Source organism: Stegostoma tigrinum, chromosome 4, assembly GCF_030684315.1.
Source record: "Stegostoma tigrinum isolate sSteTig4 chromosome 4, sSteTig4.hap1, whole genome shotgun sequence".
NCBI classification, from domain to species: domain Eukaryota; kingdom Metazoa; phylum Chordata; class Chondrichthyes; order Orectolobiformes; family Stegostomatidae; genus Stegostoma; species Stegostoma tigrinum.
The window spans coordinates 3,222,464-3,245,013 of NC_081357.1; the positions used below are offsets into that span (position 1 = coordinate 3,222,464).

The 22,550-nt window shown below is 46.6% G+C and overlaps 1 protein-coding gene across 3 annotated transcripts in view; it reads right to left on the minus strand.

Moving 5' to 3' along the window:
* Positions 1-4,584: 4,584 nt before the first annotated feature.
* The window catches only part of cnih3 (cornichon family AMPA receptor auxiliary protein 3), a 56,523-nt gene continuing 38,557 nt past the window's right edge, over positions 4,585-22,550 (minus strand). For all 3 annotated transcript variants that reach the window (XM_059645098.1, XM_048531268.2, XM_048531266.2), the window contains 3 exons: positions 9,121-9,233; positions 7,052-7,195; positions 4,585-6,262 (listed from right to left, as the gene is read on the minus strand). In XM_059645098.1, coding sequence (XP_059501081.1) covers positions 6,235-6,262; positions 7,052-7,195; positions 9,121-9,233 — 285 coding nt within the window. In that variant the 3' untranslated portion in view covers positions 4,585-6,234. The remainder of the gene's footprint in view (positions 6,263-7,051; positions 7,196-9,120; positions 9,234-22,550) is intronic.

Here is a 22,550-nt window from a genome sequence, read left to right on the forward strand (position 1 = left end):
AGTCATCTTGGGGCCTGGGATGGGGGTGAGGGGGGAGGTGTGGGGACAAGTGTAGCACTTCCTTCGGTTGCACGGAAAGGTGCCATGTGTGGTGGGGTTGGAGGGGAGTGCGGAGCGGACAAGGGAGTCGCGGAGAAAGTGGTCTCTCGGGAAGACAGACAAGGTTGGGGATGGAAAAATGCCTTGAGTGGTGGGGTCGGATCGTAGATGGCGGAAATGTCAGAGGATGATGCGTTGTATCCGGAGGTTGGTGGGGCGGTATGTGAGAATGAGTGGGATCCTCGGGGCGGTTGTGGCGGGGGCAGGGTGTGAGGGATGTGTTGCGGGAAATGCAGGAGATACGGTCGGGGCGTTCTCGGCCACTGCGGGGGGGAAGTTGCGGTCCTTGAAGAACTTGGACATCTGGGATGTGCGGGAGTGGAATGCCTCATCCTGGGAGCAGAAGCGGCGGAGGCGAAGGAATTGGGAATAGGGGATGGAATTTTTGCAGGAGGGTGGGTGGGAGGAGGTGTATTCTAGGTAGCTGTGGGAGTCGTGGGCTTGAAATGGACATCAGTTTCTAGCTGGTTGCCTGAGATGGAGACTGAGAGGTCCAGGAAGGTGAGGGATGTGCTGGAGATGGCCCAGGTGAACTTGAGGTTGGGGTGGAAGTTGTTGGTGAAGTGGATGAACTGTTCGAGCTCCTCCGGGGAGCAAGAGGCAGCGCTGATACAGTCATCAATGTCACGGAGGAAGAGGTGGGGTTTAGGGCCAGTGTAGGTGCGGAAGAGGAACTGTTCTATGTAACCTACGAAGAGGCAGGCACAGCTTGGGCCCATGCGTGTACCCATGGCCACCCCCTTTGTCTGTAGGAAGTGGGAGGAATCGAAAGAAAAGTTGAGGGTGAGGACGAGTTCGGCTAGGCGGATGAGGGTGTCGGTGGAGGGCAATTGGTCGGGCCTGCGGGACAGGAAGAAGCGGAGGGCCTTGAGGCCATCTGTATGAGGAATGCAGGTGTATAGGGACTGGACATCCATGGTGAAAATGAGGTGTTGGGGGCCAAGGAATTGGAAGCTTGGGAATCCTGCAGCTCAATGGTATCTATGTGGACTTCACAAGCTTCAAAATCTTCCCTTCCCCCACTGCATCCCAAAACCAGCCCCGCTCTTCCCCGCCTCCCTAACCTGTTCTTCCTCTCACCTATCCCCTCCGCACCTTCATTTCCCACCTACTAACCTCATCCTGCCTCCTTGACCTGTCTGTCCTCCCCGGACTGACCTATCCCCTCCCCACCTATACTGTCCTCTCCACCTATCTTCTCCTCTATCCATCTTTGGTCCGCCTCCCCCTCTCTCCCTATTTATTCCAGAACCCTCACCCCATCTCCCTCTCTGATGAAGGGTCTAGGCCCGAAACGTCAGCTTTTGTGCTCCTGAGATGCTTCTTGGCCTGCTGTGTTCATCCAGCTTCACACTTTGTTATCTTGGATTCACCAGGATCTGCAGTTCCCATTGTCTTCGTATGTGAGGCTGTTTACTTGTATGTTAGTGTGTGCCTCTGTCACATAGCTGTGTGAATATGTGTGTTTCCAGCCACCCATGTGCATAGCTGTGTGCTTCTCCATCTGGGCAATTGCATGTGTCACTGTGTTTGTGCATGTCTGTCAGCATGTATATTGATTGTGGGCAACAGCTTTGTTAGAGCATGAAACCTCTCATATGTCAATAATTTATTCTCTGAAATGTTGATAGAGCATACCGCACATTACTAAATTTTCTCAGTTTGATGCTTAAATGTGCCCTCCTCCTGTATTTCCCCTCTCTCCACAAATCCCTTTCGTAAATCCATGTTGATTCAGTACACTGGAGTAAGCAAACTAGCTCCAGCCAGAATGCTAGCAAACGTCTTGTGGGTGTGTATGTTCAGAATATTTTTTGCAACATGAGGGAAGTATTTAATCCAGAAACATTGTAGATTTAGATAGGGTGGGTAGATTTGGCAGGTTTAACAGAGGTAGCATGAGGGCAGGTGACCAATCTAGTCTCTGGAAGCAAGTTGTCCTTTAAAATATTATAATGAGCCTTAAGGATTTTAATCTCCATTTTAAACTTAACTCTGGTCAACCAGATTTTGTGGACCCTGGGAACTGTTGCATTCAACAGGTGGTGTGTCTGCATTCACTTACTAGTTGCAGTCTATCAGCTGCCTCATGGCATTACTAGCACCACTATCCATTGATCAACTACCAACCCCAAGCCACAATCACCCAAATCCCTGCTGCCCAGGCCTTTCAGATCCCTTCCTCCTTTCTTTCAAATTGCCTGTCATCCTGTCCTGCTACCTCAAAGCCATCAGCACCTGCTGACTTTAGAACTGTATCATTTATTTTAAATTGTCTCTCACCATTCTTCACACTTCTCACCCCAACTTTAATCTGTCACTTACCTAGCCATTCTACAAGTCTGTGTCCTTTGCTGGTTCCCTATCCCAGAAAGTCTATCCCGGAAGGTTTCAGTAGGTTATGCTTCAAAGTGTCATGAATAAACTCTGTCAGAAATAATAGGAACTGCAGATGCTGGAGAATCCAAGATAACAAAGTGTGAAGCTGGATGAACACAACAGGCCAAGCAGCATCTTAGGAGCACAAAAGCTGATGCTTTGGGTTTAGGGCTGAAACATCAGTTTTTATGCTCGTAGGAATAAACTGTAAGCTTTGTTTGGAGCATGTGGACAATTTATCTAAACATATAGTAGGCCAAGCAGCATCTTCGGAGCAGGACAGCTGACGTTTCGGGCCTAGACCCTTCATCAGAAATGGGGGAGGGGAAGGGGGTGCTGAAATAAAAAGGGAGATCCCCAGAGGTTTGTCCGGAGGGAGGAGGGTAACTTCTTCAGGTTAGGCATCCCTTAGAAGAGGCTTTGCAGGCCCATAACGTCAGCTTTTCTGCTCCTAAGATGCTGGTTGGCCGGCTGTGTTCATCCAGCTCTACACCTTGTTATCTCGGATTCTCCAGCATCTATAGTTCCTATTATCTCTTATGTAAACATGTGGCTATGTTAAATATTTTGTCATCTATATACATGTGATGATTATAAGGGGCCAACTTGTGTGCAGTTCACAGGGAAAATTTGGAATGTTGTGCAGTGATGTAACTTAGGTAGGGCATTGTTCAGGAGGTGAGCTATTAGCCACAAAATTCCCAGTGTCTGACCTTCTTTGTATTCACAGGACTTTTATGGCTCATTCAGTTCATTTTTGATCAATTGTGACCCCAAGATTATAGCAACTGTAATCCCATCAAATGTCACATCGAGATGGTTAAGTTCTCTGTTGGGGAACATGGTCAATATGTGACACTTGTGTATGACAAAATTTTACTTGTTATTGATAAAACCCAAATGATGTTTATGTCTTGTTAAGAGCTCCATTCTCTGCAGAATATCAGTACGATTAACAAATTTTCAATGAGACCATGGTATATGGGAGCAGAATTAGGCCATTCAGCCCATTGAGTCTGCTCCACCATTCAAATATGGCTGACATGTTTCTCAATCCTGTTCTCCTGCCTTCTTCCCCTACCCCTTGACCCCCTTACCAATAGAGAACCTAGCTATCTTTGTCTTAAATGAACGCGTTTCCAGCAGAGGTGGTAGAGGCGGGCTCGTTAGCGTCTTTTAAGATGTATCTAGACGGATACATGAATGGGCAGAGAGCAGAGGGATTCAGATCCTTGGAAAATAGGGGACAGGTTAGACAGAGGATCTGGATCGGCGCAGACTTGGTGGGCCGAAGGGCCTGTTCCTTTGCTGTAATTTTCTTATATCTTTTGTTCTTTGTCCTAAATATACTCAATGACTTGACCGCCACAGCTGTCTGTGACAATGAGTTCCACAGAGTCACCACACTCTGGCTGAAGAAATTCCTCCTCATCTCAGTTCTAAAGGGTCATCCTTTCACTGTGAGGCTGTGCCCTCAGGTCCGAGTCTCTCCTACCAACAGAAACATCTCCATATCCATTCTATCCAGGCATCTCAGTATTCTGTAAGTTTCAATGAAATCCCCTTTATCCTTCTAAAAATCCATCGAGTACAGACACACAGTCCTCAACTGTTCCTCATTTGACAAGCCCTTCATCCCTTGGACTTTTCTTGTAAATCAGTGAACAGTCCCACTTCTGACCTTACGAGGAAGGGAAAGCCATTGAAAATCAAATGATTCAGAGGGCTGCCAGTTTCTTACCACCCATTTGCTTTGGGACCAAACAACATGAGTTATTTTTGTGGGATGTGGATGTTTTTGGTTGTCCATTCTTGATTGCCCCGTGAGCGTATTTAGTAGTCACCATATGGCTGGTGATCTGGAGTCACATGTAGACCAGACTGAGCAAGGATTTCAGTTCATTAATTAAATTTAACTTTCCCTAGCTGCTGTGGTGGGATTGAGCATGGGCCTCAGGATTTACCAGTCCAGTGTCATTATCGTTACAGCACTATTGCCAGCAGTCACAGGCAAAGACATATTTTGTAACCAAACACTTAAAGTTCCGGCAAAAGTTCACATTCAGTCACATACAGGTTCATCTGTATGTAAAGTTTATTGTCAGGATATATTACAAGGCTCCCCTACAATAGTGAACACATAATAATTTCAATCAGATTTGTGGGCTGGCTCCTTAAGAGAAACACCACAGGTGAATCTCTTAAAGACATAAATATGATGTACATCATATAACATTCCCAAAGGGCATCAATGTTATTAAGATTGTCTCAGTCCATCTCACTGGCATGAACCTTCATGAGCCACTAATATTGAAAAAAGTATTTAAAAAGTCCTGGTCTTCAGTGGGCTCTAAAGTGTTGAATATAAATTTCATTGTTCCCCCACCAACTTCAGAAAGGAGGCACTGGAAGCTTTTCATGTATTGTTTTAACCGATGTGGATATTTCAAGAATGGCAAAGGACTGGAGGATCCACTTCAATGGACAGCTGTTTCCATTATAAATTCTTGTGGTCAGCTTCACATCAACTTGGCTGGAGCCACATAATGGGTTTTCTCCTTGTGATTGGAAATGGAGGCTAGCATGTGAGGATTCTGCAGCCTTCAAAGTCCTATGTCCTCTAATCCTGCACTACAGTTGAAGTATCAGTGCTTCAATATTGCCATGGACAAGACTACTGTTACGGTTCTCTATTGTGGATGGGAGCAAATGTCTCATTTGAGCCCAGTGAAGAACCTTCATCCTGATTAACCTTCATCTCACTAGTTAAAAGGAGCATATCCATTTCCTTCAAGTATTTAGTGCCGCCAATAGATATTTTCATATTTCAATCTGGTTGAATGGCCACACATAAAGCAAAAGTCGTTCTGATGGATCCTTTTGTTAGTTGAGCTCACTTTCATCTCTGTGCATCTTATAACAACCTATTTCTGTTCAGACTACAGTGACGTCATCAATCAAATTGTTTGAAACAGAAATATCCATAAACAATATTCCAGTTGACTGAAGAGTTGGGCCCTGGAGCTGAGAATTCTATCATGGTAAGGGATCATTTTCAATGAACGAGAAAGCCCATTGCCCTGATGGCATCATGATAGAAAGATTACCCCATCCCCATTCCCACCCTGCTGTAGAGGGTCCCAAAGTAGAGATCTCCCTCACTGTAAAAGGTCAAGGAAGAGATTTCATTCAAAGGATCCTGAGGGAAGATTTACCCAACTATAAGAGGTCACACTGAATAGATCTGCATCACTGTAATAGTTTGTGCAGACATCTCTTCATTCTAAGGGGACCTATTGGAGGGATATTGTTTGCTTTAAGGGCTTCTGAGGAGGAAGATACTTCATTGTAAAGAGATTGTGATGGGGAGATCTCCTTCACTGTAAAGGGTCCAGCTAGAGAGATCTCCTTTACTTGGAGGGGGACTGATGGGGACACCTCTGTACATAACTAGATAAAACAATTATACAGACATTACAGCTGGTTTCATAGTTGTAAACTTTAAGACTGTACATCCATGAACAAGGCAGACATGTCGGGCAAGCGCAGAAGTCAACTCCCTTCAGTACGTTCCTTTTATCCTTCCTTGGCTGTTGATATAGTAAAGGACTGTGTCTTCACAGCTGCTTCATTGTTTAGAAGGGATGTCGTAAAGGATGGGACAAGGTTAGAATTCAATATTTCAGACGTGACAGTCTCCCTCTGTTTCTGCTTTTTGCCGGATTTGATTCACACTCTGCCCCTGAGCCCTCCCGATTAAATGCTGACCAACGTATCAATCATACTGTAGGAGGAAACAGAAATTCCACAGGCTGAACGTTAATGGTCAAATTTACAATCAATTACATAGAATTTTACAGATCAGAAAATGAAACTACACATGACCCACCCTTGTACAACACCCAGTGATAATGGGAACTGCACATGCTGGAAAATCCAACATAATAAAGTGTGAAGCTGGATGATCCTGAGATGCTGCTTGGCCTGCTGTGTTCATCCAGCTTCACACTTTATTATCTTGTATAACAGCCTATTTCTTTCTCCCTTGTGTGCCTCTCTAACCTCACCTTGACTGCCATTACAGGTCACACAACTCCCACTTGCAATGGATAGCATTTGGCTCCTGACTTCATTGCAGTTTTGGTTCAAACATTGACAAAAGAGCTGAATTCCAGAGGTGAAGTGAGAGTGAATTGATATTAAAGCTGTGCTTGACTGAGCATCACATCCAGAAACCCTAGCCAATAGGAATTGGGAAGAAAACTCACTGCTGGTTAGAGACTGTTCTAACACAAAGGAAGGTGGTTATGGCTGGTGGAGGTCAGTTGTTTCAGCCCCAGGACATCTCTGCAGGGGTTCCTCAGGGTAGAGGCCTAGGGTCAACCATCTTCAGCTGCATCATCAATGATCTATCAAAAATCTGAAGTTTAATGGAAAGTTGTGGCATAGTTTCAAATCTCCACTCATTTGTAACTATGCAGTTCATTCCAAGAACCTGTGCCTCACCCACTCTAGGAGTCCCAAAGTTTAGCTCCTTTCTGTTATAGTAAGTCTCACTGAAATGCCTCCTTACCAATAGAGATAGTAGAAAAATGACATCAGGTAGAAAGACATCTTGCACCAAGCTTCTTTCTGGCAGTAGTTCAGTGTCTCATCATTCATCACTGTTGCAGGATCGTACATTAACTCGTTACTGTCCGTGGGACTGTGAAAATACCTGCAATACCCAAAGGGTATAGCCTGTCAGTCAGATTTATCTTGTTGCAATTCCCACTCCATACCCTGCTTTATCTCTAACCTCTTTCCTCCCTAGCACCCAACTCTTTGGTCACTCCCACTCTTCCTTTCTTTGGCTCAGCAGTCAATTTAAATGGTGCTGAGTCTGTAATATGGGAAGTGGGAGTCGATTAAATGAATAGGATGAAATCCATGGTATGGGAGATGAAAAGCTGGAACTCCCGCAATCCCTCTTCCCACAGTTGCGGGCCCCTGAAAATCTAAACTTGGGATCACTTTCTCATCCGACAAACTCCCTCTGTCTCCCTGCAGTTTCTCTCCTGATGGTTACTCTCTCTCTCTTCCTGCAGTTTTTCTCCTGACGTGTCACTCTCTCTTTCCCTGCAATCTCCCTCTCTCTCTCTCTCTGCAGTTTCAGTCTCTCTCCTGATGATCTCTCTCCCTTCAGTCTCTATCCTAATGGTCTGTTTCCATGCAGTCTCTATCCTAATGGTTTCTCTCCCACTTCCCCTGTAGTTTCTCTCCGATGGTCATGCACTCCCTCTCTCTCTCTTACCCCACAGTCTCTCTCTGTGATCACTCTCCCTCTTTCTCCCCCTACAGTTTCTCTCTTGATGTAGAGTAAATCACATATATATAAACCAGGGTCCTAATTACAAGCCCTGGGGAACTCTACTACAAACCTTCCTCCAGCTCAGAATATTCATTAATCATTAATATCTGCTTCCTCTCACTCGGGCAAATTTATATCCATGTTGCTACTTGTCCTTTTTATTCTATGATCTATCACCATCTTCACAGGTCTATTAGTTCATCATTAATCCATGCCACGACAGTATCCCATGTGCTTAAATCTTCCTAACCAACCTCTTGTGGGGGACTTTATGAAAAGCTTCTGAAAATGCAAGAATGCTATGTCAATTGACTGTCCTTTCTCCATCTTGTTATAACATCTTCAAAAACATACATCAAGTTCATCAAACACAATTCCCCATTCACAAATCTCTCTCTCTCACTAGGATTTCTCTCTTTCCCCAAGATCTTTCTTTCTCCACCAATGATCATTCCCCGTGATTACTCTGTCTCTCTCCAAAAAGTCTCCCTGTGATTCTCTCTCCCTATACTCTCTCCCAGCATCAGCTCACTCTCTCTCCCTATGATCTCTCCTTGGTGATCTCTCTTTCAGTCCCCAACATCTCTCACTGTCCCCAGTGATCTCTCTCCCTGGTTATTGCTATCTCTACCTGTGATCTTTCTTTGTCTCTCTCTCCCTGATAACTTCTCTCTCTCTCTCTCTCTCTCTCTCTCTCTCTCTCTCTCTCCACCTCGGAAATCTCTTCCCAGTAATTTCTCTCCTATGATTCAACCTGTTTAGCTGACAAATGGGAAATGGAGTTCTCCTGTTGACTGTACAAAGTAAATACATTCTTTCAAAGGTAAAAAAGACACAAACAATTTGTTGCACATCCCGAATTGCTCAAGAAGCTGACGATGAGCTGACGTCCTGAACCACAGCAGTTCATCCCCATAATAAAGTTATACTGCCCTACTGGTGGATCAATCAAGAGTTGTTTTTTAATTCATTCATAGGATGAGGGTGTTACTGTCCAGGCCAGCATTTATTGTTCATCCCTAATTGCCCAGAGGTCAGTTAAGAGTCACATTTAGTCCAGACCAGGTATGAATAGCAGTTTCCTCTCCTAGAGACCAGATGAATTTTTTTTCCTGAAAATCAATTGTTTCATGATCATCATTAAGTCTTTAATTCCAAAATTTTAATTGGATTAAAAATCCATGGCAGGACTTGAACCTGGGTCCCCAGATAATAGCCTGTGTCTCTGGATTAACAATCTAGTGATAATACAACGAGGTCATCAGCTTCCCTTCAGTATTTATCTGACTCACCTCCAAAGGTTATAGAAGAGTAAAGGGATATTGAGACCAAGTGTCAGCCATTCTTGTGCACACAGGAACATGATACAGAACAATGCATGGATGGAATATTCTGGGAGCACCAACTACATCAGGATGGAAAAGGAATGTTAACACAAAATGTGACAAACCAACTAAAATCAACACATTCAAATATTAACCAGCAGGGAAGAGATAATTTGAATAAAAAGATAAATTTATTTTTTATAGTTGATACAATAAAGAGATGCCTCACAGAGAAGAAGAGATAATGGGAACTGCAGATGCTGGAGAATCCAAGATAATGAAATGTGAGGCTGGATGAACACAGCAGGCCAAGCAGCATCTCAGGAGCACAAAAGCTGACGTTTCGGGCCTAGACCCTTCATCAGAGAGGGGGATGGGGTGAGGGTTCTGGAATAAATAGGGAGAGAGGGGGAGGCAGACCGAAGATGGAGAGAAAAGAAGATAGGTGGAGAGGAGAGTATAGGTGGGGAGGTAGGGAGGGGATAGGTCAGTCCAGGGAAGATGGACAGGTCAAGGATGTGGGATGAGGTTAGTAGGTAGGAGATGGGGGTGCGGCTCGGGGTGGGAGGAAGGGATGGGTGAGAGGAAGAACCGGTTAGGGAGGCAGAGACAGGTTGGACTGGTTTTGGGATGCAGTGGGTAGAGGGGAAGAGCTGGGCTGGTTGTGTGGTGCAGTGGGGGGAGGGGACGAACTGGGCTGATTTTGGGATGCAGTGGGGGAAGGGGAGATTTTGAAGCTGGCGAAGTCCACATTGATACCATTGGGCTGCAGGGTTCCCAAGCGGAATATGAGTTGCTGTTCCTGCAACCTTTGGGTGGCATCATTGTGGCACTGCAGGAGGCCCATGATGGACATGTCATCTAAAGAATGGGAGGGGGTGTGGAAATGGTTTGCGACTGGGAGGTGCAGTTGTTTATTGCAAACCGAGCGGAGGTGTTCTGCAAAGTGGCCCCAAGCCTCCGCTTGGTTTCCCCAATGTAGAGGAAGCCACACCGGGTACAGTGGATGCAGTATACCACATTGGCAGATGTGCAGGTGAACCTCTGCTTAATGTGGAAAGTCATCTTGGGGCCTGGGATAGGGGTGAGGGAGGAGGTGTGGGGGCAAGTGTAGCATTTCCTGCGGTTGCAGGGGAAGGTGCCGGGTGTGGTGGGCTTGGAGGGGAGTGTGGAGCGAACAAGGGAGTCACGGAGAGAGTGGTCTCTCCAGAAAGCAGACAGGGGTGGGGATGGAAAAATGTCTTGGGTGGTGGGGTCGGATTGTAGATGGCGGAAGTGTCGGAGGATGATGCGTTGTATCCAGAGTTTGGTGGGGTGGTGTGTGAGAACGAGGGGGATCCTCTTTGGGCGGTTGTGGCGGGGGCGGGGTGTGAGGGATGTGTTGCGGGAAATGCGGGAGACGTGGTCAAGGGCGTTCTCGACCACTGTGGGGGGAAAGTTGCGGTCCTTGAAGAACTTGGACATCTGGGATGTGCAGGAGTGGAATGTCTTATCGTGGGAGCAGATGCGGCGGAGGCGGAGGAATTGGGAATAGGGGATGGAATTTTTGCAGGAGGGTGGGTGGGAGGAGGTGTATTCTAGGTAGCTGTGGGAGTCGGTGGGCTTGAAATGGACATCAGTTTCTAGCTGGTTGCCTGAAATGGAGACTCAGAGGTCCAGGAAGGTGAGGGATGAATGTGTTGGAGATGGCCCAGGTGAACTTGGGAGCAAGAGGCAGCGCCGATACAGTCATCAATGTAACGGAGGAAGAGGTGAGGTTTGGGGCCTGTGTAGGTGTGGAAGAGGGACTGTTCCACGTAACCTACAAAGAGGCAGGCATACCTGGGGCCCATGCAGGTGCCCATGGCCACCCCCTTAGTCTGTAGGAAGTGGGAGGAATCGAAAGAGAAGCTGTTGAGGGTGAGGACGAGTTTGGCTAGGCGGATGAGGGTGTCGGTGGAGGGGGACTGGTCGGGCCTGTGGGACAGGAAGAAGCGGAGGGCCTTGAGGCCATCTGCATGTGGAATACAGGTGTATAGGGACTGGACGTCCATGGTGAAGATGAGGTGTTGGGGGCCAGGGAATTGGAAGCCCTGGAGGAGGTGGAGGGCATGGGTGATGTCACGGACGTAGGTAGGGAGTTCCTGGACCAAAGGGGAGAAAATGGAGTATTCTGTAATCAATTGCACGTTCTCAGACTAGATGTAATTTGATTTCTTTAATTACTCTCTTCCTTTCAGTTTTCATCCCAGCGTAACATCAGGTCACATGGACATAGCAAGAACTGCAGATGCTGCAGACAGAATCAATACTGTGTAGAGCTGGAGGAAGCTGTTTCACCAGTTTCAAAATTTCCCCACCCCTGGTCTCATCCTCGGTCTAACCCTCTCTCTCATCCCCGCCTCCTTGACCTGACACTAGCCGTCCACCTCCTTCCCCACCTATGAATCCCACCTTTCCCACTGACCAATTCCCACTACCCGTACCTGTATCCGCCTATCGCCTTCCCACCTACCTTCCCTCAGCCCTACCCCTCTTCCTTCTCTTTACTTCGCAGTTGCCTTCCCCCTCCCCAGTCTTGATGAAGGGTCTAGGCCCAAAATGTTGACTCTCCTGCTCCTCTGATGCTGCTTGTCCTGCTGTCTTCCTCCAGCTCCACGCTGTATTGACTCAAGTCATGTGGGCATTTGCCAGAACCAAAAGTCTTGCAAGGAAATCCGATGACACCATTTCAGAAAATTCTCTGACTAATGCACAAACACGGGAGTGGACCGTACTGAGCCTCGAGCCTGTTCCATCATTCAATAATATCACAGTTGATTGGATTACTCCACATTCCTGCATGAAAACGCAAAAGATGGTGTCAAGAGCATTTCTAACCACAAAGTCGGGGAAGTTGTAGTCTTTGAAATCAGAGGACATCTGGAATGTTTGGGGAGCGGAACGCCCATCTTGAATACCCAATATGAGGATAGTGCCACTATTTGATGAACAAGTATTCATTCTTCATTTGCAGGTTGATGAGAATATCTCCACTTCCTCATTAGAATTCTGTTTTCAATGTAATAGTACATTTGAGATTTGAGAAAAAGCATATTTACTCTAGGTGACGGGAATACAGAATGCACTGTCTGGGGAAGTATTGGGGGTTGGAAAACTTACAACCTTTAAAAAACATTTGGATGAGCACTTGAAATATCATAACAACAAAAGATACGGGATAAGTGCAGAAAATTGGGATATGCACACTTTTAGTGGTAGTTATATCAGTGCAGTCTCGATGGGCCAAATGGCCTGTCCTGCGCAGCATGACTATGGCGATATGACTAAATCTCCCTCTGCTCTTTATGAACAGAAAATAAAGCCCCCGCTACTCTTTTAAACTGAAAGTAAAAGTTCTTCTTCAGTGTCCCCATCAAACATTTCCACAACACGTACAGCCTGGAGTTAGATACAGAGTAAAGCCCCCTCAAATATTTTAAACTGAAAATAAAGCTTTGATTTACCTCTCTGATGAAGGGTCTAGGCCCGAAACGTCAGCTTTTGTGCTCCTGAGATGCTGCTTGGCCTGCTGTGTTCATCCAGCTTCACACTTTGTTATCTTAATAAAGCTTTGTCCACTCTTTTTTATCAAAATTAAAGCTACCTCCACACCGCCCCCATCAAACTGTCCCAGAACATGCCCCGCATGTGATTAGATAAAGTGTAAAGCCTCCTCTACTCTTTTAAACTAAAAGCTAGACACTTTCTACATTGCCAGCTGCAGATGCATCTGTCCATGACAACGTCACTAACTGTGACGACCACACACTCTGAGAAGATAAAATCCAATTTTCATATTTCAAGTACCTTACAGGAGTGATTATGAATATTTTGTATTGTCACAAACATTCAATAAACTACAGTCAAAAGTGTGTATCATCACTCATGCATAAGGGCCATTCACAGAATAAAACAAAACAAGATAACTGGAAGAGAGGCCAACTTTACTTTCGCTGCAGCTACAGTATGCCGCTGCCAGACTCCTGCTCCAGGCTTTCCAGCTCACACCATGCCACCGTTAGAGTCCTGTTCCAGGCTTTCCAGCTCACACCATGCTGCTGCCAGAGACCTGCTCCTGGCTTTCCAGCTCACGCCATGCCTCCATGCAGTTTGCACCATGTCATGTGGCACTATTACCACATTAAATGGAAAAGACTTCAAACAGATCTATCAGCTGAGGACTGGGTTTCGATAATGCGCTGTGGGCCATCAAACGCAGTAGAATTATGCTCCAATGATATCTGCAACCTCGTGGCCCAACATATTCTCCCCACTCTACTAGTACCATGGAGAGCAACCCAGCTTGGGGTGAAAAGTGGCAAGTAACATTCAAATACCACACAAATGCCAGGCAATAGCTATCGCCAAAAAGAGAGAATCTATACACAGTCCCTTGACATTCTATGTCATACAATCAGTTAATTCCTCACTATCAACCTCCTTGGGCATATCCATCACCTAGAATCTGAAGGGACCAGCCATATAAATACAGTGACTGCAATAGCAGGTCAGAATCTAGCAATACTGCGGCAAGTGACTCACCTTCTGATTCCCTAAAGCTTGTCCACCATGTGCATGGCATAAGTCAGGTGTGTGACAGAGTAGTCCCCACTTGCCTGATGGGGGCAGCCCCAACAACACTCAAGAAGTTTGACCCCATCCAGGACAAAGCAGCCACTTGATTGGCTCCACATCCACAAACATCCCACTCCCACCACTGCTGATCCTCAGTCACATAAGTGTGTACTATCTGCAAGATGCACTGCCGAAATTCACCAAAGATCCTTAGACAGCACTTTCCAAACCCATGAACACCTCCATCTCCAAGAATTCTGCTCCCTCCCTCCCTTCCATGCTACCTTATAAATATTTAGAACAATACAATGCCCTGCTATTGCTGCTGTAGTATTCTTACACTTCTCTGAAATGTGATTGCATTATTTGATCTTTTGTCCGTCCCTGACTGCTGACGGGAATGTAATGCAGACAAAACGGTGTGTTTGTTCCTTTGTGTTTTTTTAATTTCAATCTGTATTATTTGATGTTCCTTTTAATCCCTCCTCATTGCTTTAATTGATTGTTTGATCAATATTGCAGACCCCCACTGTCCTCATCTCTATGTCTCATTATCATGTCTGAATACCCTGTAATAAGGATCACCAAGCTGCCAATTCTGCCAATTTTTAGCCAAATCTCTGTAATAGCTTTGATATCATATTCCCACTTGCCTATCTTTGCCCTCAGCACATCTGGCTTATTCTTTACTCCTTGTATTAAAATCTATTTTATTGAGGATATGAACGTGCCAGTGTTGGTCTGGGGTGGACAAGGTCAGAAATCACACAACACCAGGTTATAGTCCAACAAGTCTATTTGAAAACACAAGCTTTCAAAACCTTGCCCCTTCTTCAGGTGTTAGTCAGAGAGGTAGTATTAGACACAAAATTTATAAGTAAAAATGAAAGGGTTAAACTACTGATCAGGATGTATAAAACAAATCTGAAATGCTGTTAAATCTTCAATCAGTTAGAAGGCTTTAATTTATTAATATGTATATGTAAAATCCCTAATTCCTTTCAAGTCATTGTCCTAAGAGAACTAAAAGCTTTCTCAGTGTAAAGAAGAGGTGACATTTTAGGTCAGACAATGCATGTTAGGTGTGAGGCCTTGTTTAGAATCTGTTTGTGTTTTGGCTTGGAGTCAGACTGGTTTTATTTTTAAAGTAGAAATTTATAAAACGCCACATTAATTGACTATCTATAAATGGCGTGCTTTTTGAACAAAATAGAATGTACCTGCAAATACAAATTCACCCAGAAGATTCACGAGTGTGTGTGCACCCTCACGTGTGCGTGTGTGTGTGTGTGTGGGGGGGGGGGGGGGTGTAGGTGTGTGTGTGCATGTGTGTGTGTGTGTGTGTGTGTGTGTGTGTGTCGGAGTGGGGGATGGGAGAGTGTGTGTGTGTGTGTGTGTGTGTGTGTCTGTCTGTCTGTCTGTCTGTCGGAGTGGAGGATGGGAGTGTGTGAGTGTGTGTGTGTCTGTGTGTGTGTCTGTGTGTGTGTGTGTGTGTGTGTGTGTGTCGAAGTGGGGGATGGGAGTGTGTGTGTGTGTGTGTGTGTGTGTGTGTGTGTGTGTCCGTGTGTGTGTCTGTGTGTGTGTGTGTGTGTGTGTGTGTGTGTGTGTGTGTGTGTGAGGTTCTGAAAGCTTGTGTTTTCAAACAAACCTGTTGGACTGTAACCTTGTGCTGTGTGATCTCTGACATCATTCTATTTAGTTTTTTTTTCATCTATCCTATGTTTCTTTTGCCTTCCAGGCTCACTTGCATCTTAACTTTTAATCCACATCAGTTTCTTTCCTCTCTGAATAACTTTTCAGAATACCCCCACCAATCGAGTTAAATCCACCCCGAAAGCATTCACAATCCACCTCCACTGGATACTGAACCCACTCATAGATTCATAGAGTTATACAGCGATAGGAAACAAACCATTCGGTCCAACTCGTCAGAGATAATGGGAACTGCAGATGCTGGAGAATTCCAAGATAATAAAATGTGAGGCTGGATGAACACAGCAGGCCAAGCAGCATCTCAGGAGCACAAAAGCTGACGTTTCGGGCCTAGACCCTTCATCAGAGAGGGGGATGGGGAGAGGGAACTGGAATAAATGGTCCAACTCGTCTGACTGGATAGCCCAATCTGATTTAGCTCCATTTGCCAACATTTGGCCCCTATCTCTCTAAACCCTTCCTATCCATGCACCCATCCAGATGCCTTTTAAATGTTGTAAATGTACCCACCTTCACTATTTCTTCTGGCAGCTCGTTCAGTACATGCGCCACCCTCTGCATGAAAAAGGAACCCATCAAGTCCTTTTTTACGTCTTTCCCCTCTCACAGTAAACCTAGGCCCTCTGGTTTTGGACTCCCACAAGTCAGGGAAAAGACCTTGGCTGTTCACCCTATCCATGTCCCTCATGATGTTATAAACCTCCATAATGTCACCTGTCAGCCTCTGAGACTCCAGGGAAAAAAACCCCAGCCTGTTCAGTATCTCTCCATAACTCAAACCCTCCAGTACTGGCAGTATTCTTGTAAATATTTTTTGCACCCTCTCAAGTTTAACACCCTATAGGAGGATGTGCAGGATTGCATCTAATATTCTAAAGGTGGCCTCATCCATATCCAGTACAGCTGCAAGGTGATATCCCAACTTCTATACTCAGTGCTCTGACCAATGAAGGCAAGCTTACCAAATGCCATCCTCTCCATCCTGTCTACCTCTGACTTCACTCTTGTTCAACTTGTACAGTTCTCACAACGCTCCCCCCAGAAACAGTTCCAATGCCCCAGGAATCTAAAGCCCACCCAACTGCACCAACTCTCCAGCTATTTTAATCCAATCTATCCTTCTATTCCTCTACTCATTACTGTGTGGCACTGGGAGTAACCTGGAGATTGCTACCTTTGAAGTTCTACTTTTCAATTTCCTACCTAACCTCATTTCTATGTCTTCTCATGTCATTGGTCCCAACATGTACTGCGACCTCTGACATTTCACCTTCGGAAAACCCCACAGCAATTCCATGATGTCGTTGAGCCTGGCAGCCGGCCTAAAATCTCCAGATGTGCCTTAACTAAGTGGAATATGGACCTTTGCTTTACATTTACCCTTATCCCCGCTTAAGTATTGATGAGAAAAATCTACTTGTTTACGTCAAACAACCAAAGTGCCTGAACTTAACTTTGTCAGGTGAAGAAATTTTGCATTGATTTTCTAAAATATTATTTATCTGTGTAAAGGTTTTAATCCGTACCTGCGGTCATAATATAAATCAATATTCAGTCATAAGAGGCCAAGCAGCATCTCAGGAGCACAAAAGCTGACGTTTCGGGCCTAGACCCTTCATCAGAGAGGGGGATGGGGAGAGGGAACTGGAATAAATAGGGAGAGAGGGGGACGCGGACCGAAGATGGAGAGTAAAGAAGATAGGTGGAGAGAGTATAGGTGGGGAGGTAGGGAGCAGATAGGTCAGTCCAGGGAAGACGGACAGGTCAAGGAGGTGGGATGAGGTTAGTAGGTAGATGGGGGTGCGGCTTGGGGTGGGAGGAAGGGATGGGTGAGAGGAAGAACCGGTTAGGGAGGCAGAGACAGGTTGGACTGGTTTTGGGATGCAGTGGGTGGGGGGGAAGAGCTGGGCTGGTTGTGTGGTGCAGTGGGGGGAGGGGACGAACTGGGCTGGTTTAGGGATGCAGTAGGGGAAGGGGAGATTTTGAAACTGAGACTTTGAAATCTGAGTCACGGAGAGAGTGGTCTCTCCGGAAAGCAGACAGGGATGGGGATGGAAAAATGTCTTGGGTGGTGGGGTCGGATTGTAAATGGCAGAAGTGTCGGAGGATGATGCGTTGTATCCGGAGGTTGGTAGGGTGGTGTGTGAGAACGAGGGGGATCCTCTTTGGGTGGTTGTGGCGGGGGCGGGGTGTGAGGGATGTGTTGCGGGAAATACGGGAGATGCGGTCAAGGGCGTTCTCGATCACTGTGGGGTGAAAGTTGCGGTCCTTGAAGAACTTGGACATTTGGGATGTGCGGGAGTGGAATGTCTTATCGTGGGAGCAGATGCGGTGGAGGCGGAGGAATTGGGAATAGGGGATGGAATTTTTGCAGGAGGGTGGGTGGGAGGAGGTGTTTTCTAGGTAGCTGTGGGAGTCAGTGGGCTTGAAATGGACATCAGTTACAAGCTGGTTGCCTGAGATGGAGACTGAGAGGTCCAGGAAGGTGAGGGATGTGCTGGAGATGGCCCAGGTGAACTGAAGGTTGGGGTGGAAGGTGTTGGTGAAGTGGATGAACTGTTCGAGCTCCTCTGGGGAGCAAGAGGCGGCGCCGATACAGTCATCAATGTATCGGAGGAAGAGGTGGGGTTTGGGGCCTGTGTAGGTGCGGAAGAGGGACTGTTCCACGTAACAACCTCCGGATACAACGCATCATCCTCCGACACTTCCGCCATTTACAATCCGACCCCACCACCCAAGACATTTTTCCATCCCCACCCCTATCTGCTTTCCGGAGAGACCACTCTCTCCGTGATTCCCTTGTTCGCTCCACACTGCCCTCCAACCCCACCACACCCGGCATCATCCCCTGCAACCGCAGGAAATGCTACACTTGCCCCCACATCTCCTCCCTCACCCCTATCCCAGGCCCCAAGATGACATTCCACATTAAGCAGAGGTTCACCTGCACATCTGCCAATGTGGTATACTGCATCCACTGTACCCGGTGTGGCTTCCTCTACATTGGGGAAACCAAGCGGCGGCTTGGGGACCGCTTTGCAGAACACCCCCGCTCAGTTCGCAACAAACAACTGCACCTCCCAGTCGCAAACCATTTCCACTCCCCCTCCCATTCTTTAGATGACATGTCCATCATGGGCCTCCTGCAGTGCCACAATGATGCCACCCGAAGGTTGCAGGAACAGCAACTCATATTCCGCCTGGCAACCCTGCAGCCTAATGGTATCAATGTGGACTTCACCAGTTTCAAAATCTCCCCTTCCCCTACTGCATCCCTAAACCAAGATAATAAAATGTGAGGCTGGATGAACACAGCAGGCCAAGCAGCATCTCAGGAGCACAAAAGCTGACGTTTCGGGCCTAGACCCTTCATCAGAGAGGGGGATGGGGGGAGGGAACTGGAATAAATAGGGAGAGAGGGGGAGGCGGACCGAAGATGGAGAGTAAAGAAGATAGGTGGAGAGGGTGTAGGTGGGGAGGTAGGGAGGGGATAGGTCAGTCCAGGGAAGACGGACAGGTCAAGGAGGTGGGATGAGGTTAGTAGGTAGCTGGGGGTGCGGCTTGGGGTGGGAGGAAGGGATGGGTGAGAGGAAGAACCGGTTAGGGAGGCAGAGACAGGTTGGACTGGTTTTGGGATGCAGTGGGTGGGGGGGAAGAGCTGGGCTGGTTGTGTGGTGCAGTGGGGGGAGGGGATGAACTGGGCTGGTTTAGGGATGCAGTGGGGGAAGGTGAGATTTTGAAACTGGTGAAGTCCACATTGATACCATATGGCTGCAGGGTTCCCAGGCGGAATATGAGTTGCTGTTCCTGCAACCTTCGGGTGGCATCATTGTGGCAGTGCAGGAGGCCCATGATGGACATGTCATCAAGAGAATGGGAGGGGGAGTGGAAATGGTTTGCGACTGGGAGGAACAGTTGTTTGTTGCGAACTGAGCGGAGGTGTTCTGCAAAGCGGTCCCCAAGCCTCCGCTTGGTTTCCCCAATGTAGAGGAAGCTGCACCAGGTACAGTGGATGCAGTATACCACATTGGCAGATGTGCAGGTGAACCTCTGCTTAATGTGGAATGTCATCTTGGGGCCTGGGATGGGAGTGAGGGAGGAGGTGTGGGGACAAGTGTAGACTCTCCATCTTCGGTCCGCCTCCCCCTCTCTCCCTATTTATTCCAGTTCCCTCCCCCCATCCCCCTCTCTGATGAAGGGTCTAGGCCCGAAACGTCAGCTTTTGTGCTCCTGAGATGCTGCTTGGCCTGCTGTGTTCATCCAGCCTCACATTTTATTATCTTGGAATCTCCAGCGTCTGCAGTTCCCATTATCTCTGCATCCCTAAACCAGCCCAGTTCGTCCCCTCCCCCCACTGCACCACACAACCAGCCCAGCTCTTCCCCCCCACCCACTGCATCCCAAAACCAGTCCAACCTGTCTCTGCCTCCCTAACCGGTTCTTCCTCTCACCCATCCCTTCCTCCCACCCCAAGCCGCACCCCCATCTACCTACTAACCTCATCCCACCTCCTTGACCTGTCCGTCTTCCCTGGACTGACCTATCCCCTCCCTACCTCCCCACCTATACTCTCTCCACCTATTTTCTTTACTCTCCATCTTCGGTCCGCCTCCCCCTCTCTCCCTATTTATTCCAGTTCCCCCTCCCCATCCCCCTCTCTGATGAAGGGTCTAGGCCCGAAACGTCAGCTTTTGTGCTCCTGAGATGCTGCTTGACCTGCTGTGTTCATCCAGCCTCACATTTTATTATCTTGGAATTCTCCAGCATCTGCAGTTCCCATTATCTCTCTTCAGTCATAAGAGACTTGATTGCGTTTTTTAAATAAGTGACAAAGAAGAATGATGAAGGCAGAGTGATTGACATCGTCTATATGGACTTCGCAAGGTTCACTCGCATGGAATCCAGGAAGAGCTATCCATTTGGACACAAAATTGGCTTGGAAGTGGGAGTCAGAGGGTGAGGTGCAGGTTCATTGTTCCTTGAAGATGGAGTCACAGGTTAACAGTGTAGTCAAGAAGGTGTTTGGTACAGAGATAGTAGGAAATGCAGATGCTGGAAAATCTGTGATATCTCGGTGCAGAGCTGGATGAATACAGCAGGCCAAGCAACATCAGAGGAGCAGGTGGTTCTACGCCCAAAATGTCAGCCTTGTTATCTAAGGTGTTTGGTACGCTTGCCTTTATTGGTCAGTGCATTGAGTGTAGGAGTTGGGATGCCATGTTACAGCTGTACAGGACATTGGTTAAGCCACTTTTGGAATAATGCATGCAATTCTGGTCTCCCTGCTATAGGAAAGATATTGTGAAACTTGAAAGGGTGCAAAAATGATTTACAAACATGTTGCTGAGGTTGGAGGGGTGAGCTACAGGGAGGAGTTGAATAGGCTGGGTCTTTTCTCCCCCCAGAACAACGGAGGCTGAGGAATGACCTTATAGAGGTTTACAAAATCATGAGGGGTATGAACAGGGTGATAAGCCAAGATCTTTTCCCCAGGGAAGGGAATTCCAAAGCTAGAGGGCATAGTTTTAAGGCGAGAGGGGAAAGATTTGAAAGGGACTTAAGATTTGATTTGAAGGGACCTGAGGGGCAACTTTTTCATGCAAAGGGTGGTACATATTAGCTTTCATTAATAGAGGGATTGAATTCAAGAGCCGTGAAGTTATGCTCCAGCTATACAAACGCCTGGTTCGGCCACATCTGGAATGTTGTGTCCAGTACTGGTCGCCTCATTACAGGAAAGATGTAGAAGCGTTGGAAAAGATCCAGACAAGATTTACTAGGATGTTGCCTGGAATGGATGGACAATCTTACGAGGAAAGGTTGAGAGCGCTAGGGCTTTTCTCTTTCGAAAGACAATGGATGAGACGTGACTTGATAGAGGTGTACAAAATGATCAGAAGCATAGATAGCGTGGACAGCCAGAGACTTTTTCCTAGGATGGAGATAGCTATTATGAGGAGGCATAGTCGTAAAGTGAGTTCAGATCGATACAGGGGAGACATCAGAGGTAGGTTCTTTACTCAGAGACTGGTGGGGGGATGGAATGCATTGCTGGAGAGGGTACTGGAGTTGGCCTCATTTAAGTGGCAATTAGAAAGGCATATGGATGATAGTATAAGGTAGGGGTGGAGAGTTAGATAGACCTTAGGTTTCAAGTAAAAGTTTGGTACAACATTGTGGGCCAAAGGGCCTGAACTGTGCTGTAGTGGTCTATGTTCTACATTCTATGTATATATGGAATGACCTGCCAGTGATGGAGGCAAGTATAATTACAAAATTCAAAAGGCATCTGGATGGATACAAGTTTAGGAAGGGTTAAGAGCGATAGGGGCCAAATGCTGGCAAAAGGGGCTAGATTAATTTAGGATATCTGGTCGGCACAGACAAGTTGTTGTGAAGGGTCTTTTTCTGTGCTGTACATATCTATGACTCTATGACTGTAACATACAAGAGAGAAACACTCACCAATTATCTTCCTGCTCTCCTGAGACATCACATTTTGATTTTGTGGAAGCAGCTTCACTGCTCGTCTCTGCTTCTGACTCTCTGTGCTAACACTCATTTCTCCTTTTAACCTCACTGCCACTGCTCCTGAGTCTCTCACAGGGTTGATGTAGAGAGGATGTTTCTCTTTATGAGAGGTTCTAGAACTAAGGGTTGCTGTTTAAAAATCAGGGCTCACCCATTTAAAACACAGCTGACATGTTTCTTTTCAATTGGCAGAAGGTCGTGAATCTTTGGAATTGTCTGCTGTAAAAGGCAGTGGAAGCAGAGTTGCTAAATATTCTTCAGGCAGAGGTAGATAATTTCTTGCTAAGTAAAGAAGTGATAGGTTATCAAAGGTAGAGATTTAATGTCAGAGCATGATCAAGGGGCTGAATAGCCTGTTTCTACTCCATGACCATTCTTTTCTTTGACTAGATTCCTTCTGTTAGTTACATTTCTCTCTTGACAGAGACTAGTGGATCTGCTAAGTATTTATAATATTTTCTGTTTTTATTATAATATTGGTACATTGGTGTGGAAATAGTTTGATGGCCTTGTGCCTGCACAGCAACCTCTCCCAATACCTTGTCTTAAAAAAAATG